The sequence below is a fragment of the Zootermopsis nevadensis genome, unplaced genomic scaffold (genome assembly GCF_977971745.1).
Source record: "Zootermopsis nevadensis isolate Lab colony 2312 unplaced genomic scaffold, Znev_1.0 Znev_ptg000017l, whole genome shotgun sequence".
In the NCBI taxonomy this organism is placed as follows: Eukaryota; Metazoa; Arthropoda; class Insecta; order Blattodea; family Termopsidae; genus Zootermopsis; species Zootermopsis nevadensis.
In genome coordinates this window covers 12831175-12851657 of record NW_028259149.1, presented here as the reverse complement: position 1 = coordinate 12851657, position 20483 = coordinate 12831175, and the positions used below count along the sequence as shown (strand labels likewise).

Genomic DNA, 20483 nt, shown 5'->3' with positions numbered 1-20483 from the left:
TAAATGCTCTTACATGGGATGTCTCCATAAATTAAATGAAGCTTATGACATTTGATTTTACATTGTTGGAAGGAAAATAAATTGTGGGAATGCTTGTTATTGCTAAGTTAAGAAACTTCTTATCTCATCTACATTCCATTGAATGCTAACTGTGCAGTTATTAAATTTGTCTTATTTAGCTCTGAATCTTTTGCTTAGAATGTTGTTATTAGATGTGTTTGCAACTGAATTTTAAAAAAGCGTGCCTATTAGTTCTGCTCTGTCTGTCCCTGTGCAACAACTCAAGAAAAGCTGAATTTATTTTCATTAAATTCAATATTGGAAAGTTTGACTAAAATATGTTGGCACATTCCAGTGTTAATTAAAATCAGACAACAATATTGGGCACTTTACATGAACTACACACATTTATGCACCCTAAGTATGAAATAAATCTAGCAGTTCTCATTATTATATGATGGTATAATTATCACATATACTTAAATGTTTCAAGAAACTGAAGACCTACAGAGAAAGTTTTTTGGCTTAAGGTGAATGTTTAATTTTTTGCTCTGTTAAACATTAGCAATTTATACTCAAGATGTGCACATGTTAATTTTCATGTAAAGCATCTTGTAATTGTTGGAATCAAACCAAAATTAGAATATATCAGCAAATTCTAGTAAAATTTCTGAATATCAAATCATTAAAATCCATTCAGCAGTACTCGAGTTGTTACTTGTGGGCAAACAGACTCGGTAGGGTTAACAGGTACTTTTTGCAACTTTCAGTTGTAAGTGTGCCAGAGAACATGTCTTGTACATAAACAAAACAAAAGTCAAACAAAAATTAACATTTTGCTCTTGTAGAAAGTTGATAATTCTTGAACTGAATTATATAAGAGCTTTCTGAAGTTGTCTTCTTTAAATTGTATTATGAGCCTTACATTTTCTTTGAGGCACTAAAATCTTGACAGATTTTATAATATTTTATTACCTATTGTTATATTATGACACTTGCTGAGTTTGTAACATTTTATTAGTTGTTTCAGTTCTTTGTATTTTGTTTGTTTGCCATCAGTCTTGACTGGTTTGATGTGGTCCTCTGTGGTCAACTTTCCTTTCTATTCTTCTGTATATTATTCTAGTTAATAATTTTGATGCATGAGATATCAAGCTAATTGTGCAGTAGTTCTCACATTTGTCTGCTCTTCCTTTCTTGGGAAGTGCGAAGATAATGCTCTTTTGGAAGTCTGATGGTATTTCTCCGGACTCGTAGATTTTGGACACCTGATTGAATAACCTTCCAGTGCCTTCATCCCCCATAGATTGCAATTATTCTGAAGGTATCTCATCTACTCCCATTGCCTTGTTTGAGCCTGTCTTTCAGAGCTCTGTCAAATTCAGATCGTAGTACTGGATCCCCTATTTCCTCCATATCAACCTCCTTCACTTCCTCAATCACACTGTTGGACAATGTTTCCCCCTGATACAGGCCTTCAATGTATTCTTTCCATCTATCTGCTCTTTCTTCTATGCTTAACAGTGGTTTTCGATCTGCACTTCTGACGTTAGTACACTTACTTTTCATTTCTCTGAAATTCTGTTTGATCTTCCTGTAAGCTACATCAATTTTACCTAAAAACATTTCTTTTTCAACTTCTTTGCACTTCTCTTTCAGCTATTTTTCTTTTGCTGCTTTGCACTTCCTGTTGATTTCATTTCTAAGCAACCTGTACTGCTTTCTTCATCTCGTGCAGTTTTGTATTTTCTACTTTCAACCATACATTTTAGTATTCCTTCAGTTACTCATGGTGTCTTTCTTACTGGGGCATTATTGTCAGAGTGACATATTACTGTATGACTGCCTATTTTTATTACCATGTATTTTAATATCATGTGTTCAAGTAATTTCATTTTTTACCTGTTTTTATTTAGTTTCTGTTTTGTAACAATGTACTTTTTCAAATTCCAGTGATACTTGTCGAGTATAAACTCTAGATGCTATATAAAGTTCTTTTATAGTTAAGAAGTTATTAGGATACATCAGAATTTGTAAATTTAACAAAAATGTGATTCTGATATCTGTCATGAAGAGAATTACTGTTTACTTGTGAGTTTTAACTTATATTGAATCTGTTTCAAGTACTGATATATAATGTGATTGCTACATTTCCTATACATTGAAGATTTCCGTCTTCTGGGTTGTTGCGCTGTGTAGTCTGGTCGATGTTAACCAACGTTTCAGAGGTCATACTGTCATCGCCCTGATGACGGAGGCAGTATGACCTCTGAAACGTTGGTTAACCTCGACCAGACTACACAGCACAACAACCCAGAAGACGGAAATCTTCATACTCACCGCTGTGAGAACCTCAAGTCTTCCTATACATTCTTTGCATAAGGTATGTAAAGTAAAAGCTTTATGTGGAGGTCATATCCACCCACTTATCTGCCAGCCTGTCTTTGTTTCTCAATGCTGAAACTGCTCAATGGATACTGACACAATTTGGCATCGAGAAAGTTATTGAGAGAAATTTATTTTTATATATATTATTAAGACCAATGAGATGTGTAAGATAGGAAGAAACACTTTAGGAAGTTATGAAGCTGTGTCTGACTGCCCCATATTTGTATTTCATACATTAGTTTTTAGACTGATTTGCTTTGGAGGAACCCATCACCTTCATCTTCATCATGTATTTTGAAAATGGAGGTAAATAAATTTCCTCCAAAACATTGGTAACCACCTAAAACACTGTACAGTTATCACTCTAGAAGATCACAGTCTTAGATAACAGTTTGCATTTTGCCAATGAAAACAGGTTTCCCTGGCCCTTACTGCTAACATAAGCCATTTCTGTTCTCCATTCAGTCAGAACACTGTTTAGTTTTATCTGCTGACTGAACTCTTGGCTCTGTAATCTAGTACTATAGTGTTAGTTAAATAAGATGTAAACACATGTTTTATAAGAAAAAACTTATGTGAGATGTCTCAAAGCTGTCAACCTCAAACATACCATGAATTCCCTGAACTCTATAACATGTATGAGTCTCAATTGCACTTTCATGCCCCCACCGTTCCTGGACAACACATCCAAACATTTCCATTGTCTTAAAAAACTGCTTGCAGTTGAAGAAAAAATTGTGCCATCATCTGTTGTGTGCTGATTGGTGATTGTGTTGATGGGTAACAGTTGCTCGACAAGATTCGGTCATTTATTTTGCAATGGCATCATCTACTAGATTTTCTCTCTGCTTTACTTAATGTATACCTTGCACCTATATATACACACAGACATGTTTGTTAAACACTGCACATAAACCTAACCTTAGTTATCAGCATCAGTCACTACTTCTTCAAGGATGGGGTCAGTTGGTTGCTCTGAAATGTCTAAAGTTTCAATACAACCCAGTGTTAGAGTTAAGGGAGTGAACACTACAGATCTTGCATTTAATGTCACAGTATAGTTGTTCATGTTTGTAGTTATAAAGTCTTGCAGTGAGATGATCCTTTGTCAGAGGAGTTCAATAGCCTGCCTTAATAACAATTAGAACACCTCATCAATTAGAGGACCAAGGCTTGAATGAGACTATAGTACAGAGTGGAAGATAAATAATTAAATAACAAATGCTGTCAATTATGTCTGCATTAGTAGATTTATTTCCATGTACAGAACTGGTTCAAATTTTCTCATGCACATTGAAACTATCTATGTCTCAGTGTAATATTTTTCATGGGTTGTGGCTAAAAATTTGTTGGTCAGATTTCAGACATTTTAAATGTGCTACACAATACTATTAGGTAGATAGAAAAATATAATTCTAACAATGTATGGGGAAAATTTCAACTATATATTGACAAAGGCTTTAACCTTTTTTTAAAGATGTAACAGTTTCTCTGATAAGTGCCATAGGGGAGACATGGAATGACAGTCAGTTGTACCACCATACTTAGGTATGGATATATTCTTCAGGACTGGAAGATTTGTTCTTTGTTGTATGTGTAGTCACGCAGTTGCAATGTTTTGTTTCTCAGGAGACAAGGAGGGGGGAAGTGATGGCATTATCAAGGATGTGCACTACAGGAGGCTGGACCCCTTGAGTAACATCTTTACAAGGCCTCTAGAAGAAGCTTTGCCCCATGTCACTAACCAGCAGTACTTGGTGAACGTCAGGCAGGACTCTGTCCCAGTGGATCTCAACCCTGAGCTCAGGATCAGCAATGGTTTGGGAAGGAATGGGAACAACAGCAAATCGAGGACTCGTAAGAAAGTTCTGCGCAGGCGCAGTTCTGGTGGTCCTGAGATGTTTGCTAGTTCTGGATCTGAGCTTTTTGGAGATGGAGTGTCATGGCAGCATTGGCGACGTGAATTGCTGGCACGACGGACAAGGGAGCAGGCACTGGCTAAGCGTAGGGGATCACTGCCAATAGACATGCTGGCCACTACTAACTCAGGTGAGCCTCTGCAGGTTGTAGTGATGTGAATAAACTTTACAAAATATTTCCCTTTCACATTTATCTTAATGTATGAACTTTATCTATACATCATTTTCATCTTTACCCTTTTCCTCATCTTTATATCCACCTTCAGCATCATCATTCATATCCATCTTCAACGTCTTCTTTTTATTAAACATCATTATCCATATCTTGCATCTTGTCAAATCATTTCATCTTATATGTTTATGTTATATATTTTAGAAATTTAAAGTTATTTAACTAGTCAAGAAACTCCCTGATTTACTTGAACTTAATTGTTTATCAATAAATTCACAAAAGCCACCTTTGGACCCTGCCATTTCTACACGCTTGACATCCTTGCATTCTGTGTGAGATCTGTTTTAACATATTCTCCTATCTGTAGCTCATCTATGAAGTCTCTTATTTTAGCTTTTTGAGACATTGTATTTCTGGCTTCCCCATGTGTGCTACATGCTCTGCACATATTCCCATTACTTTAGTTACCCTAATACTACTATGTAAGTAGTACAAATTGTGAACTTTGTTGATATATAAGCACTTGGTTGTGAATTTATTTGTTATAGAATTTAAGTAACAAATATAACTTGAGGTTATGTGTTTTTGTTTCTAATCATATAGTAATTTTGTACCTATCTGCTAGTATGATGTAGGTACTGTGCACTTGCTTTGTGTTTAAAGAGACCATGAATATGACATGATGGCTTTATAATTTAAGACATTGTCACAATGGTAATGTCTGTTTTTCACAACTTTTTGGCCTGTTTGCTTGTATGTTAACCCTCTTATGGCTTTAAGAATATACTGCCTGTATCATAACACCTCATTTTTTTACTTGTGCCAAAGGTCTTTGGCTCATGACTGATATGACACTGTGGTGATTTTACCACATGTAATTTCCCTCCCAACTATTTTTAGAAAGGTAAATTTGTAAGTGTGTGATACTTGCATACAAGACACACGACCATTCATAGCTCACACTAAGCTGCAGGTACTTCTACTGGCCAGTTGGATCTTTGAGTCAACATTATAGATGGCCCCAGAATTTATGATCTGCTGTTGAAACATTTTTAATGAGTTTTATTTATTCTCCTGCCTGTAATTCAGTGGCAGACTTTACTGCAGCCTTATAGATAATTTTATGTGTTTTGAATATTTAAATTTGTAATTTATGAACATGTAGTCTTGCCCCAACCCTTGTTTTGTCCATATATTTCAATATTTTATATGTCAGTTTTAATAAATTGTTATTAAATTGTTCTTTTAAATAGGCAGAAACAGCCTTGAATAATGATGTGCCTCTGTATATTATTATTTACTTAAAATTTCTGAAGCCAGAAAAGTTGGTGAGATCATATCTGGGGATATTAGGCACATCAGAGACCTCTAGGTCCAAGCCAGCAGAAATACTTCATAATAATGTGTTTTACAGAGTAGTGCCATCTTTTCACAGGTGTGAGAACAGCATGCAATAGAAAACTAGCCTCATAGCATCTGTTAGAACATGATGTGAAATAAAGGCTTAATCCTTTTGCTACACATTATTTCCTCACCACTTTCCTGAAATAATGAAATTGTAAAGAAAAATATGAAAAATTTTCAGTATTATTTTTCAAATGTAATGTAATATTTTTGTACAACTTCAGATGCTTCAAGCTGCATGGTAGCAGTATGTTGACCAACAAAAATGTTTTCAAAGCTCAGTGAATAAAGTTGAATGTTGCAGTGAAGGAAGATTATTTCTTGATGTCAACTAAAGTTGAATGTTTCCCTATGTGGTAATGGATGCTTGTTCAACTTCAATCTAATATTGCAGCATACTACCATCTCTTAACCCATTTAACTCCCTTGATAAGTTCAGGTTGCAGACATGTACATGGCCTTAAAATCTTTTGATAAACTCTGGGCTCTGCGTGTAATCATCCATATAGGTGCTTGCATTTTATTTAGTCTTTCATAGATGACTCCCAACTATACTTTTATGAATGGTAAAAATATGTGACTTTAAGATACCTTGCTTCTGATACAGACTATGTGGGTGTTGTGAAACCATTTTTTTATGTAGAATATTCAGGGAAATGACATTTGGCCATTTTTCTTTGTATGTACAGGGGCATTTAAATAAAATACTTAATGTGTGTTTGTGTGTGTGTGTGTGCACGCGCATGCATGCATGTTAGCAGAAAACTAACTGTCATCCATTTTCCACATCATATTTTATAGAAAAAAAGGCTTCAGAATCAAATGTTTTCCATGGTATTGTCATCTATTTAATATATGTATAAATTAGGTTCAGTATGAAACCAGCCTTTATGCATCTGCCAGATCAGATTGTAATATTTCAATGCAAAGCTGACAGAAACACTCACTCATTCCCGGCCCGTGTTGCCAGGGGACCACAGTCAGACCAGCCCGGAGGATCTACTGTAGTCTGTGGAGACTGTAATGTTGCCACCTCCCCGTCCAATCAACAGGGCCACAGCTTGAGAAGCAAAATGGATATCATATAGGAACCTGCTTGGTACCATCAGGTATCAAATTGTAGACATCAAAAATGCAATATTTTTCCTATCATTTCATACAAGACCATCATATTTAAGGATATATTAAATAATTCTGAAAAGATTCCATCTTGCAAGATTTTATAATGCTCTACATATGTTTGTTAACATTGAACTTTCCAAGTTGATATAGTTATTATTTTTTGATGTTCCTAATTCGGGTTGGAAATCTGTGGGACGATTTGGCTTCATAGTTGTGTTCTAATATAAACAGAAGTTCCACGAGGTGTTTAAAATTGTTGAACTTTTGTACTGTTTGTGTAAATTATGTGGCAGTTTGTGTTGTTAACAATATGCTCATTAAGTTGTTGAATCTTCCAGAATGTTAACCACCTTCCATGTTAAAGTCCTTCAGATGTAATAATGCACATCTGCCATCAGTGTGCTGGAGACAGCCTAAGTGGACTGTAAAAACAAACATATCGAGTTTATGGAACAATGACGTGATACCCAATTTCTGCCTCTTTCTAAAGACTGATTACCAATAGGGTGACCAGATTTATATCCATCAGTACTGGACATTAGTTGAACTTTAAAGGGAGCTACATTGTTTATGATGTTACCCATCAAGTGGGAGAGGTTTCCAGACCACAAGAAGAAAATTTGGAAACAATCCGTCAAACACTGCCATATCAAAGTTTAATGCATGTTAGAATATTTAACTGCAGCATGTTCAAACAGGAATATTTTTATAATGCAAGTTGATAACAGGCACACAATTTGTGTACAAGTAGAAGTTTAATTACTAATATCTGTGTATGTTTGTTTTGTGTGAGTTTTCAAACAAATTTTTGAAGAAAATTTAATCATGGACCATTATGTTCTTAACACAAATTTGATCAAATAAAAGATAGTTTGTACATTATGTCAAAATTTTGAGGAGTGATATTTGGGTCCTTAGCTGTTCATCAAATATAGTCCAAGCAATGTCTTTGGGTTTTCTTGGCAGACTGTAGCAAATCTTGTTTCCATCCTTAAGTTGTGACACTGTGTTGTTGCAGGCTAGTTTGCCAACCTTTCAGAGAATCTAGTAGTTTTCATCTTCAAGATGAGCTGGCTAAACAGTGGCCTTGCACTGATAATCATAGTTTCAGGCCACAAGGAAATTGGGAATTCCACATTCCAAAAATTGCTAATTGATCCACCACAGCATGGTGTCTTCACCCAAGAATGAGAACAAGTTTATGCCACAGTTTTATTTTATGTGAGATTCAAAGTATCTGAACAAAACTACATTTTAGTCAAGTACATTCTTAATATAATTTTTGCTTTTTCATTATAAAACTTGTTTTTATTACTGGGTATGTCTGCTACATTCTTAGTCCTGTGTGTGTGCGCGCGCTTAAGTTTAGAGTATTGACAGGAATTTATCATCTTAATGAAATTGTTATTAATTCATATCTTATCTCATATTCTGTTAAGCTGTTCCAGCATTTGCGTTCATAGTGTCATTCAGCTGCTGTAACATGGACAGATTTCAGCAACAAGATGCACACTCTCACTGACATACACTACTCATTGCAGGTGACCTGTAGGATCATACAGACAGTGCAAATTGTCAAAAAATAGCAAAATATATACAATCTGTTGCTGGCCTTATAAGTTTTATAGGAAAAGAAAACTATCCATTGTTGGTTGAATACAGTGAACTGTCACATCATTAGAAATTTCAAGAAAAACCAAATTTTATGTAAGTGATTTTAATTGCTGTTTCAAAGTTGTCATTCATTTATTGCATGTAAGTCTATTGCTGCAAAACTAAGTAGATCCCTTATTATCTTTATACTTCATTACATATTCATCATGACACAATCTGTACATAATAATCACACTTTGTTTGACGATCACAGTGATACCTGAGATTTGAAGTTCTCGCTGCTGTTGTCAGTCTTGGTGTTTTGGGTTTTAAAACCATGTGGACCTGTATGTAGATTTTGGAGAAATATTTTGTCTCCATCTTCAGGGCTGAAGATGGAGACATTACGTTTTTTCTAAAATATTGGCTTCTGGCTTCAAGTTCACACAGTGTTGCATCCCAGAATACCATCATTGACACGATATCAGCTCACTGTAATATTATAATTTTAATGTATATATGACCCTTTCAATGTTATGGACACAGTAGTTCGCTACCCAGAAATGTACGAATTGCATCTAATATACAAACTGCTGTAACATTTAAGATTTTGTTGCAAGAAATTCTGCAGCAAGAAAGCAAGATAAGAAATCCATGCAACAGAATTTTTAAAGTTAAAAAGACGCATGCAGAGATGAAATATTACATTGTTGTAACACACAGCTGAATCACATATTTTTTTCTTTACCAAGGATTAAAGAGTCAACTTTTTATTTCGTGTAAACAAATCATATTTGTATTCAAATTTCATTGTTATGACTGTGATCAGCTGTCAGTAGTAGTAGTTTCCTGCTCTGTCATACCATATTACTGACCCAGAACCTTTTTGAACTTGAGTTTAAAATAATTTTATGCTAAAGTTAATAATTTACTTAAACCAAAATCAAAGAAATTAAACCAATTAGGATAAGGTTGTGGTCTTCTGGGTTGTTACACCATGTAGTCTTGTAGCTACACCAATGTTTTGAAGGAGTATGCTTTCTCCATTTCCACTGTCAGTGAATAGGGTTAGGATGTGGATGGTTTATATAGAGGAAAGTAGGAAGATCAGTCCAGAGAGAATAGGAAGACCTGCCATTGAGAACAATGTAAGAAGTGAGGGAGATGGAGCCCAGTCAGGGGCAACAGGAACAAAGGAACTTCAAATTACAAAAACAAATTATAGTGAACAGTGGAGCTCTCAACCATGTATATTATGATTTCTTTGGCTTCAGTAGACAACCCTATTCAAGACAACCCAGTACTTTTCTTATATTTGTTTATATATTTAGAAAATCACCACTGTTAACAAAAATTGTTTTCTAGAATGTGCTGCAGTTTTCATGCTAGTTCATCTTGTAGAGCCATTTTTGCATGTAGCAAAGTAATTTAATTTGAGTTTGGTAGAAGAGAATATATCTTGTCAAATAAATTGTTAAAACAGTACACAATATTCTTGGATGTCTGGTCATCCTAAATATTTGTGAAATTTGTGTAATCAAAATCTTGTTGTGTATGTATAGCAATAGATACTAGTTACCAGTAAGACAGAAGAACTATAAGTGTCATTGAAACAAACCAGTGTTAACATTTGAATGTCAATATGAAGTTTGCACATTGTGATGTTTCTTTTCTGAATATGTTTCTGTCACATACTTGTAAATTGAGAAAAAAGAAAACTTTAACAAATTTATTAAATTAACATGAGTGGTATAAAAACTCATTGCATATTTAATTAATACAGTGTGGGATCTTAATTTTCACAAAAAGGTTTGTAAAATATATTTATAATGATCAGACCTGTACAATGAAGTAATACAAAATTTTCCAAACATTAGAACTATCAGATATTCAGGGGAAAGTATATAAAACAAAACTGTGTTTTACTTTTATGTTTTTGTATTAATGATTGATCTGTATCTATGAGTAAATATTAATTTCAGGTTGCATATATCCTGCTTGAGAGGCAGTTTCTGCAAAAATAACATTCAGTTCATCCTTACAAAGCAGTTGCATAAAAATGCCACTTCACTATGAGGCATCATACATGTGACTACTGTATTTATACAAGGCATTTCTGCATACTAAGGAATTTCACACTTAATCATTTCACGATCTTTAAAATATTAGTAGAAAAGGCACATTGAAATTCAGCAGGGGATAATATCTTCATTCCTTAACCCCAATCTTTATTTTCTTTATTCTTTTCATACTTCATCTTCTTCCCTCCTTTCTTCTATATCCTCTCCCATTACTTGCAATGTAAAATAACTGCCTAATGGTAGCAACTTTTTTAAAGTGGAACATTCTGCCATCCAGCTTCATTACTGAGAAAATTTAGGCCTCTGTGAGTTAAACCAAATGTAAACATGCATAAAAGCAAGCAAATATCAAACTGGGCTTTATATAATTCAGGCATTTATTTTACACCATATGTTCTTAAAGTTTGATCCCTTTATAGTAAAGGTTATGTGCAAAAATATTTCATATGTCACAGTCAGTAGAAACTGTATTTTCGTCTTTTAATCTACCACAATATTTTTACGAATAAAATGCGCTCCATTTTATATTCATGACAAATAATAAAAATATCATCTCAGAAGGGTTAAATGATTAAACTCATGTGTCACAATCATTTACTAAAATTACTCATTGAAAATTAGCTTTCTTTCCTTCATTGCCTCTACACTACCATTAGTTTTGTGACTAATGATCTTACAAGCATAACTTCCATGTTTCCTGAAAGTTAACTGCTTGTAATAGATCTGGTCTGACTGACCTCTCACAGGGTATTTTTAAACCATGCACCTGACTGGTTTGTTAATGGGTTTATAGTCAACCAAACTGCACTGGATTTACATGACTATTAACACATAAGACAATAAGTAAAATTCAAAACTTAAAAGAACTCTTAAATTTAATCTTTTGTTGGTAATATTTTCTCTATAGCAGATTTAATAATTACACTATTATTGCTCAGTTACCAGAGAGTCTTTGTGATGACAAGATTCAAGTGATTGTAGGGTTGGGTCTAAAGTATAAGAGGCTTGTTGCTGCACATTCTACCCTTTGCATCTCTTCATACTTGTGATTTAAAATATACGGAAGCTCAGAAGTGACCAAAATTACCAGGAATTGTTGATCCTTAATTCTGTTCCTGCCAAGCCTAGTACTGCAGCTCATACCAGACTCTTTTTATATAAATATATTAACACTTACTGAGCAGGCTCATGTAACAGTGCTCAAAACTTGAATGAAATAGGTACCTCATGCATATTTATTCCAGCTATCCTGTATGAGTTTTTTAGTACTTTTAAGTAGCCCACAGACATCTCCCTTTTTTTCTTTCCATTTCATTAATATTGAACAACATTTGTAAGTAACAAAAGAAACTTATGCATCTATACCTAAGGTATGGTAGAAAATACTGAAAATAAAATATTCTGTATAGCAGCATCATATTTTAACATGTATGAGTTACAAGTAACAGAAAATGAGGCTCTAAGCATTTGTCCGATTTAATCATGACAGGCCTCCTTCATTGGCTAACTTAGTTTCCTGGCAGTGGAAGGGTTTACCTATTATTCATGCAGTGCGGATTGTTACATGGCTCTCAAACTTGTGTTGAAAGGTATTAAAAAGGGAATTTCAAAATATATACACACAGAAATGTTAATGAAGACAAGAATTTCACTTTCTCTAAAAATTTCTTATATATCTAACTTCAGATGTTATATATCATCTGATAATTTTATGTTTTGTAAAGGCACACAATGCAGGAATTTTAAATTTCAGTCTGTGCATATCCTATTGTAGCAGTAGCTAGTGAAGATTTTTCAATAAGCTGTTTTTAAAGATGCAGAGAGTGCTCTTTTTGCCATTTTGTTATTAGGCATGATTATGTCTAAAAATAATTATAAATTTTGTGCTCAGGATCTGAAGTATGGACTGAATTAGAGCTGCACTGAGTGGCTTAAAACACTAGTTGGGTACTATGATAAAATGTTACCCATTCACTGGTCAAATGAAGTTTTATGCACTGTGACCTTGTAAGAAGCTACAGAGTTGTAATGATAACTTACGTATTTTTAAAAACACTTTTATTCCTAATATCTCAAAATTGTAAATAATGAATAAATTATACTTGTGTAAGATTAAAAATGATTTTTATTGTTTCATGCATGGTGTATTCTGGTTCTCAGATATTTCTGACTCTTACTAATGGTTTCTACTACTGCTCCTTTCTTTCTTTCTTTCTTTCTTTCTTTCTTTCTCTCCATCTTGCATTCTGTGAAACTTCAGTGCGTTGCCATTATACATAAATTGTAAAGATAATGTAAACTGATATTTTGTGTTTGGGCATTCAGTACTAATTCTTATATGTAATTTCACATTTGTAACAGTGAATTTCAGTTATACTTTATTTTCTCTTGGTTTACCCCTTTTGATGTTGGGCTAAGTATATGTGTGTGTGGCATAGAACTTATTCAATGTCTATACTACAGTATGCATGTGCCATCTACCATTTTTTATCATAACAAGGAAACCTTGCTGTTTGGTTTATGGCTTCTCTTTTCTTTTCTTTTCTTTTTTAACTCTTTACAAATATCTGTTGTGAACAGACAGCACAGACAGTTACTCTGTTAAATTATAACATTTAAAGGGTTAATACAGGGTCTTTTTATTTAATTGCATTACTAATTCAAAGAATTTAAATACTACACTTTGTTGTACAATAGAGTGTGTATGGATGATAGAAAATAATTTAGACTTATTTTCCCTCAAAGGTCATCGGTTATCTAGCCTCTCAGATTACTGAGATCTCTGGTTAATAAATGTTGAAGTATGCAAGATGTTCTGTTGAATTAATGTTTTTATTTCTGTCTTTATAATCATTTGCCTTGGCTTGGATATATTACTATGTTGTAAATTTTTTATGTGATGTTTATTCAAGGATAACTGATAATTTATTTAACCATCCAACTTGTGGAGTTACATAGAAATATTGAATAATTGTTTCTCCACACAAACCATTTGGTTTGTTGGGAAGTGTGTGGTATCTTAGACATGGGTCTGGAAATGTTTCTCATTGTACTGTAATTTATTTATATCCTATTAAATGAGACATTTATTTGCATGAATATACAGATACTATCATCAAGGAATCTGCCTTGTCAGTTGTAGTACTGTATGTAAATGGAATGATTGAGAAAAGGGAGCAAGGATATCAGTATCATCGTAATTTTATTTTATTTATAGAATGGGTACCAATTATTTTGGTATTCTGCATTGCTGAATCATATTTAATGCACAAGTTGTTTGAGAGCTGACTATTTTCAAGCAGCTGTTTGTGATTGTACCAAGAGATTTCTTATATTTATGCTGAAGATGAGGTTATAATGGACTGGACATGTAGATGAATGAGGGAATAAGTACTATATATATGGCGTCTTGACAGGGAATCATCTTGGAAAAATTGCCACTTGGAATAGTAAGACAGGGATGGGACAACAGCATTAAGTTGGATCTGAAGGAGATAGATTGTGGGGGAGCACCAAACATCACACAGTTAATAGACAGACCTGCTTCATATTTAAAGAGGTGTTGGGTTTAAGTATCAATCTAGAAATTACATATTCTGACAGGATTTTTCTTGTTTTCCTCAGAAGCCATTCTATTAATGCTTCTTTTCACATTATTTCTAGTTCATTATTCACAAATATCTTACCATTCAACACACGCAGTTGGGAAAGTGTCATTAAGTAATTCAATAATCTGTCAGTCATAGTGTGAAGATGAATATTACTGGTTCAAGATCTCGTTTATTGGATAGCTTCAATATTGGTAAAGTTCTACCTTCAGGTTAGTTGCTGCATGATGAGTTAGCATTTAATGCCCATACGAGATAACATGCATTGAATATGTGATTCTGACAATGCTACATGCCTAAGCACCCTTCATGTTCATTTGTTCAGATGCAAATCCTCTGTTGATAGATAAAATACTGTGCAGAGTCATAATTTTTTCTTGTATTTAAGTTCATATCATATTGAAAAATGTAAGAGATCTTTATTTTGTCTTATACTAATCTTTTTGTGTGATAACCTTTCTTTAATTTATAAGGTTTGATGTGATTTTTATCACAGATTGATATGGACAAAATTAAACTCACTGAACTGCTTTTAATATAAACTGTTGTACCAAATTTCATCAAGATCCATTGAGTAGTTGTAGAGATGAAACACATTAACAAACATGGCCTAAGCAATATGGTATTCCTTTCATGCATATTGTGAAAGGACTCGTGAACATAGGTAGTAATGCACTTGTGGTCAGAAAGTAAGTTTATGTAGCATGCAGTTTGTAAGACATAGTATCCACAGTGATGCTGGAAGAATAAGTGAAATTCTTTAATCATGGCTAGTAACACTGCTTCCTGTTGTGCCAAGTACTGACCATTGGTTAAAAGGACAATTTCAGTATGTCTTATTGATTGGCATAGTGGCCCAATGAAGAAATAGTGTAGTTACTTGTTTTTTAATCACAAGAAATATATAAGTGGCAAAATGGAATAAGAATAAGCACATTGAGTATTATAGCATTACAAGATAGTTCATGACTAGTTACTTGTTTCTTCAACAGTATACTGTTGACATACTGTTACATGTGATTAAACATGACTTTATTACCATACCCAGTTACAGAACATTGAAGCATGACATGGAAACAGCCTACCTCTTCTCAGTTAAAATAATTTAAGATTGAGAACTCTGCCAGAAAAGAGACATCTCCAGTGTTTTGGTGAAAAGATGTTCTGCTTGTAGATTGTCTGGAAGAAGCACAATAATCAGTATCACTCTTACTGTGAAACTTTGACACACTTGTGTAAAGCCATTAAAGACACTGAGGACATCTTAGTAAGGGCATTTTGCAGCAGTTCAAGTAGAAATCTTAGCACTTACAGCCCTGATCTGTCACCTAGAGGTTATCATCTATTTCAGGAGCTAATACATGGAATATCACTGTGATATTTGGAAGAACTCAACAATGATCTCAGATGTAACAAGGATTTGTAAAAATAATTTGTATGTTGTGCAGTGATTTTATATTAAGAGTTAACAATTCATTGAATTAAGTAATATATGCCATGTAAACTTACTTATGACTACTCATACCACGATTTCATTACAAGCTAGATCTACAGAATTTGACAGAATTGTTATATATTTTTTTAATATAATTTCTGGAAATTTAAATTTTGCGGGGTACAACATTTGTCTTTAATGAAAAGATTTATATGCCAGTTCCTTTGTTTATTTATTAGTATATGAGCCCCCAGCTGTCGATCATTTATTTACTCAAATACTCTGTGTATATTTTCGTATATATTTTATTCATACTTATGTAAGTGTAAGAAACTTTTATAAAGCATTCCTACAAAGCTGTGTCAGAAAGTTATCTGAGCTTTAACTTGAATTTATTTATGATATATGGACTTACAGCCCACCTCTTATGAAGTATGTCATTCTACAACCACACACTTCTGCTTATGGCATACCTGTGCTGAAAGCAGGTCATAGATCTGTGTTTGACTTGAACTGCTATTACTTGCATATATGGGTAAGGAAGATACCAAAGAAGCAAGGTTTGGCATTAGGATGATTGTGGAAGAACTGGGATTGCTTTTGTAGCATAGAGATTGGCGTCTGTCATGGCAGTGTAAAAGAGTAAGCTGCATTTAGTCGCAAGATGTATCCACACCTGAATGTTTATGTCTCCCCTTTCAGGTACATCTGAAAGACCTACTAATACAAGAAGAGCCTGTATTGAAATTATTCAGAATTGTAATTCCTGAGCCAGTGGTGAATCCTGATATAGAAGTTTGAATATATGGAATTTAGACTTTATGATTGGGATTGTTGGAATCATTCTGTCTCTTCCTTCTCATCTGTGCATGCATAAAAACAGTTTTCGGACCTGCAGTCAAGGAGTGAATCTGTCTGTTTCCTAGGCTTGACTGAAAGCTAAGAAATTCTGTGATGTCTAAGCTGCACAATACATACAGCTGATTCCAAGCAAAACATTATGACTTTAATTGCATGGAGAAGGCATTGTTTTGATGTGCCTCCAGTTTTAGTGGTCTTATGATGCACTACTAGCCAGACCAGAATATTTGTCACTGATCTAGGCAGAATATAACCAAATTAAAAATGTTATTTAATATTTATTTAAATGAAGTCTGTATTTTTGGAAGGAGAACAGTAGATACAAAGGAATGTTAGAAACTAGCACATGTCTAAGAAATATAAAAGTAGGAAATATATTTGCATGGGCACTGCAAAGCATTCTGAGTAAATATTTTCATAAAAAGGAATGTGTATTACTGGGAGCAGGTTACAATGCATAAGAAAAAGGACTTAAGTCCAAGGACTATCTTATGTTTGTTTACGGTATCCATTGTTCATATTTAGTATTGTTTATTTATCATAGCCTAAGAACAATGGTTTTTATGGATCAGACATCAATACAGATCTTAAAATAATAATTTTAAATGCTGCCAAATCATCCACACACTTTCCATATAATAACATAAATCTATTCTTAATATTAATACACCTCTTAATTTATGTTTCATTCATAAGCTAAGGTTTCAAACAGAGAAATTGTAAATCATTATTTTTAAACACAGCTTTATGAAGATCTTAATTATTTCTTGAAGTGACACATGTATTATAGATGTGGTCAGCTTTTCTGGTTAGTCATTGTTATTATTATTATTATTATTATTATTATTTATTTTTATTTTTATTTAGTGTTAACATTTTCCAAGCCATATGAATAGTCACGTGATGAGCAAAATAATAGAATTTGGAATATGTAACATGCATAATGCTGTAAAAAATCACATACAAGATGTGATTCAAATTGGGCACATTTTTTATGTTAGAGAAATATTTTATGGCTAGATAATTAAATATTATCACAAATCCAAAATTTATATATGACCTTTTTACATTTAAAATATTTTTGGTGGTTATTTTGAATGGAAAAGAATGTATTCAATGTATCATCCAGCTGTATACGCTTACTTTTTCAGTAATTATGGTAACAATAAGAAATGAAATATCTTAATAATGAAGTCAATATAAATAAATAAACATATATATATATGCACATACATACTCAAATAATGTTGAATGTTTTTTATTCCTCATCTTCATCTATTTAAACATTCCAATGTCACATTGCTATGGTATTTTTTTTAAGTTGTGAGAGTGTGCTCTTGTTCTTTGTATTCAAGCAATCTTGTATTTATCTTCTGACATGTTGTAAAGTGGTTCTTGTATCACTTGTAGCTGTCAGTATGAAGTGGTGTTTGTTATCCATTTGTGCAGATGATGAGAATAAATGAGCAGTGTTCTATTTAACTTTGGCCAAATTTTAAAATCCCTGTAATTTGTACTCCCATACTCCTGGCAGTATTTCAGCTGTGGTGAAAGAGTGAGTTTCAGATATTCTGTACGTTATGGAGTTCACAATTCCAGCTTCACTTGTCAATCGATCTTCTCCATGATCATCCCACAGTCTATATGTTAATGCACTTATAAGTATCTTGTTATTCATTCAATGTATGTTTTTAATTTAAAGAATGAATTTGCGATTTGTTTCTTATTTTCTCATTGCATCATCAATTCATTGAATTTTGGAGAAATAGTATGTTGACTGAATTATAGTGACTTGGGTTAGGGCCTAACTGTGGGCTGCAATGGATGTGCTGAGTAACCATCAGGTTCTTCAGAAGATGGGTATAATTTATTTTTGATTCAGATGACATAGTCACCATAGAGGTGGACAAAAATGCACAGCTGAGAATCTGTTAGAGCAACCAGTTGGACTGATTTAAGGGCAAGACATGAACTTCTACCTCAGTGATGTTCCTTGGGCTTCGCAAGACTATTATTTTAATAAATTTTGGTTTAATTTAACAGTCATATATTATTTAACACTGTTAAGGTAACTAAGAGATGATGAAATATCAGGGAGCCATAGGTGGTTACAAATTCTATACATAGAAGCTTTTTTAGTTGTAATATTCTTACACCTGTCATTCTACTCAGTAACTGATGGAGAACCATTTAGGAAATTACAAACACATTTAATAAATGTAAAATTTGCTTTTAAGCCTTTAGGATGTGCTGCTTATGAACGGGAACAATATTACTTTTCTTATGATATTGCCAACCATGGTTTGGGTGAACTTTGGTAGGAAATCCAGTGTTTTAAGTCTACATCCAGTGTTTGGACTCAAAGTTTTGGCTACTGCTGCTGCTGTATTGGGTGCAAGGTGTGGGGAAGGGGTCACAAGATTACTGAAGTGTTAATAAACCATATTCTAGTTTCAAAGTATATTTTTACATTTGTCTGGTGTCAAAAAAATTTTCAGTCAATGGTATCGAAGATCCAAATGCAGTTCATAGACAACAAAGTAGTATAATGTGAACAAATCATGTTCTTTAATAGCAGTACATTACCTTGAAGATTCCATCAAGAGCATATGTTGTATTGTGAAGAATTATGTGAAGTTGTATAGGCCTAGTAATGTGTGAGTCGTATTTGTGTTTACTATATTAGTTTTCTGAAAATGCAAACCTGGAAAGGTATAGGCCTACTCGTCACATATTTTACAAGTTCCTCATTATCCTTGATGTTCATTTGTTGCAAATATAAGTTAATTGTTTCTGAGTTAATCACTCTACATACATCACAATGTAAGTCTGAAATTATTTATCGTTCAGCATAACAAACCTTTCAAATTAAAACTGTAGATTTCTTATTTTATGTCATTGCATCAATTATTATGGCTATGAGCCTTTGAAAAGAAAATAGGCAAAATTCTCTTTAATCTTCATATAAAGAAGGTGCTATCGATTGTCTATACAAACCAAAATTCACCTGTACCAAATTTCATCTAAATCCATTTAGTAATTTCAGAGATTAAGAATGTGAGAAAGCATGACATCGTGTACTGTGTGCATGAACTTGATATGTTTTAACCTCTCCATCAAGACTGTTAAGAATGTCTTGACCGATAAGGCATAAAATTTCTTTATCAACATAATCTGTAAAATGAATTATATTATGTCCAGAATTGTCTCTAATTTGTGAGGCAATGCTTGGCTTATAAAATATTTCAGAATAGAAACGATATTTCTGATTAAATATGCATGAATTAAATCGCCATATATTATAATAAATTCCAGGATTTTCCAATCAGTCGTGACCTACAACCCCACGCACATTTTTGTCAATTCAATTTCTGCCATGTTATAAATGAGGACTTATTGAAGTTCCATGGTTATTCATTTTAAATACTAGGCAAGAGAAAAATCACATAGGCTACTACTAAGTTATTTTCATTAACATATTTGCTATTGTTATTCTTATTAACTGTTCACTTGAAACACGTAACCATTTAACTTGGATGGCAATAATTTCTCATTATTCAGTGTGATCAATATAACAAAATTGTTTTTAAAAAGATGTTCATTATGCTGGCATCAGAATCATCAAGAGTACTATCTGGTCTCAAAACTATTTTGGATAAAAAGGACGCATTTACAGCAGCATTAAAAATATTTAAATATACACACACCTTTTACTGATAAATTTCTGCAGTTTAAAGAGGACTCGATCATTTTAGGGAATGTACTTGCATAGCCTGCTGTATAGCAGTAGATATAGCGTAATATTTTAATATTAAAATTTATCGTTTGTGAAACTTAGTATTTTAAATTGTACTCATCTGTACGTTTTGTACTTTGCTCTATTTCACATTCTTTACTAGT

The 20483-nt window shown here is 33.3% G+C and overlaps 1 protein-coding gene across 7 annotated transcripts in view; it reads left to right on the top strand.

Moving 5' to 3' along the window:
- Nucleotides 1-18065, top strand: part of LOC110835253 (uncharacterized) — an 85905-nt gene extending 67840 nt beyond the window's left edge. For 6 of the 7 annotated variants that reach the window (XM_022075315.2, XM_022075333.2, XM_022075286.2 and 3 more), the window contains 2 exons: nucleotides 4018-4437; nucleotides 6864-18065. In XM_022075315.2, the coding sequence (XP_021931007.2) occupies nucleotides 4018-4437; nucleotides 6864-6907 (464 nt within the window). In that variant the 3' untranslated portion in view covers nucleotides 6908-18065. Of the gene's footprint in view, nucleotides 1-4017; nucleotides 4438-6853 lie in introns of all 7 variants that reach the window. The other variant, XM_022075295.2, reaches the window with a different exon arrangement.
- The last annotated feature ends 2418 nt before the right edge of the window (nucleotides 18066-20483 follow it).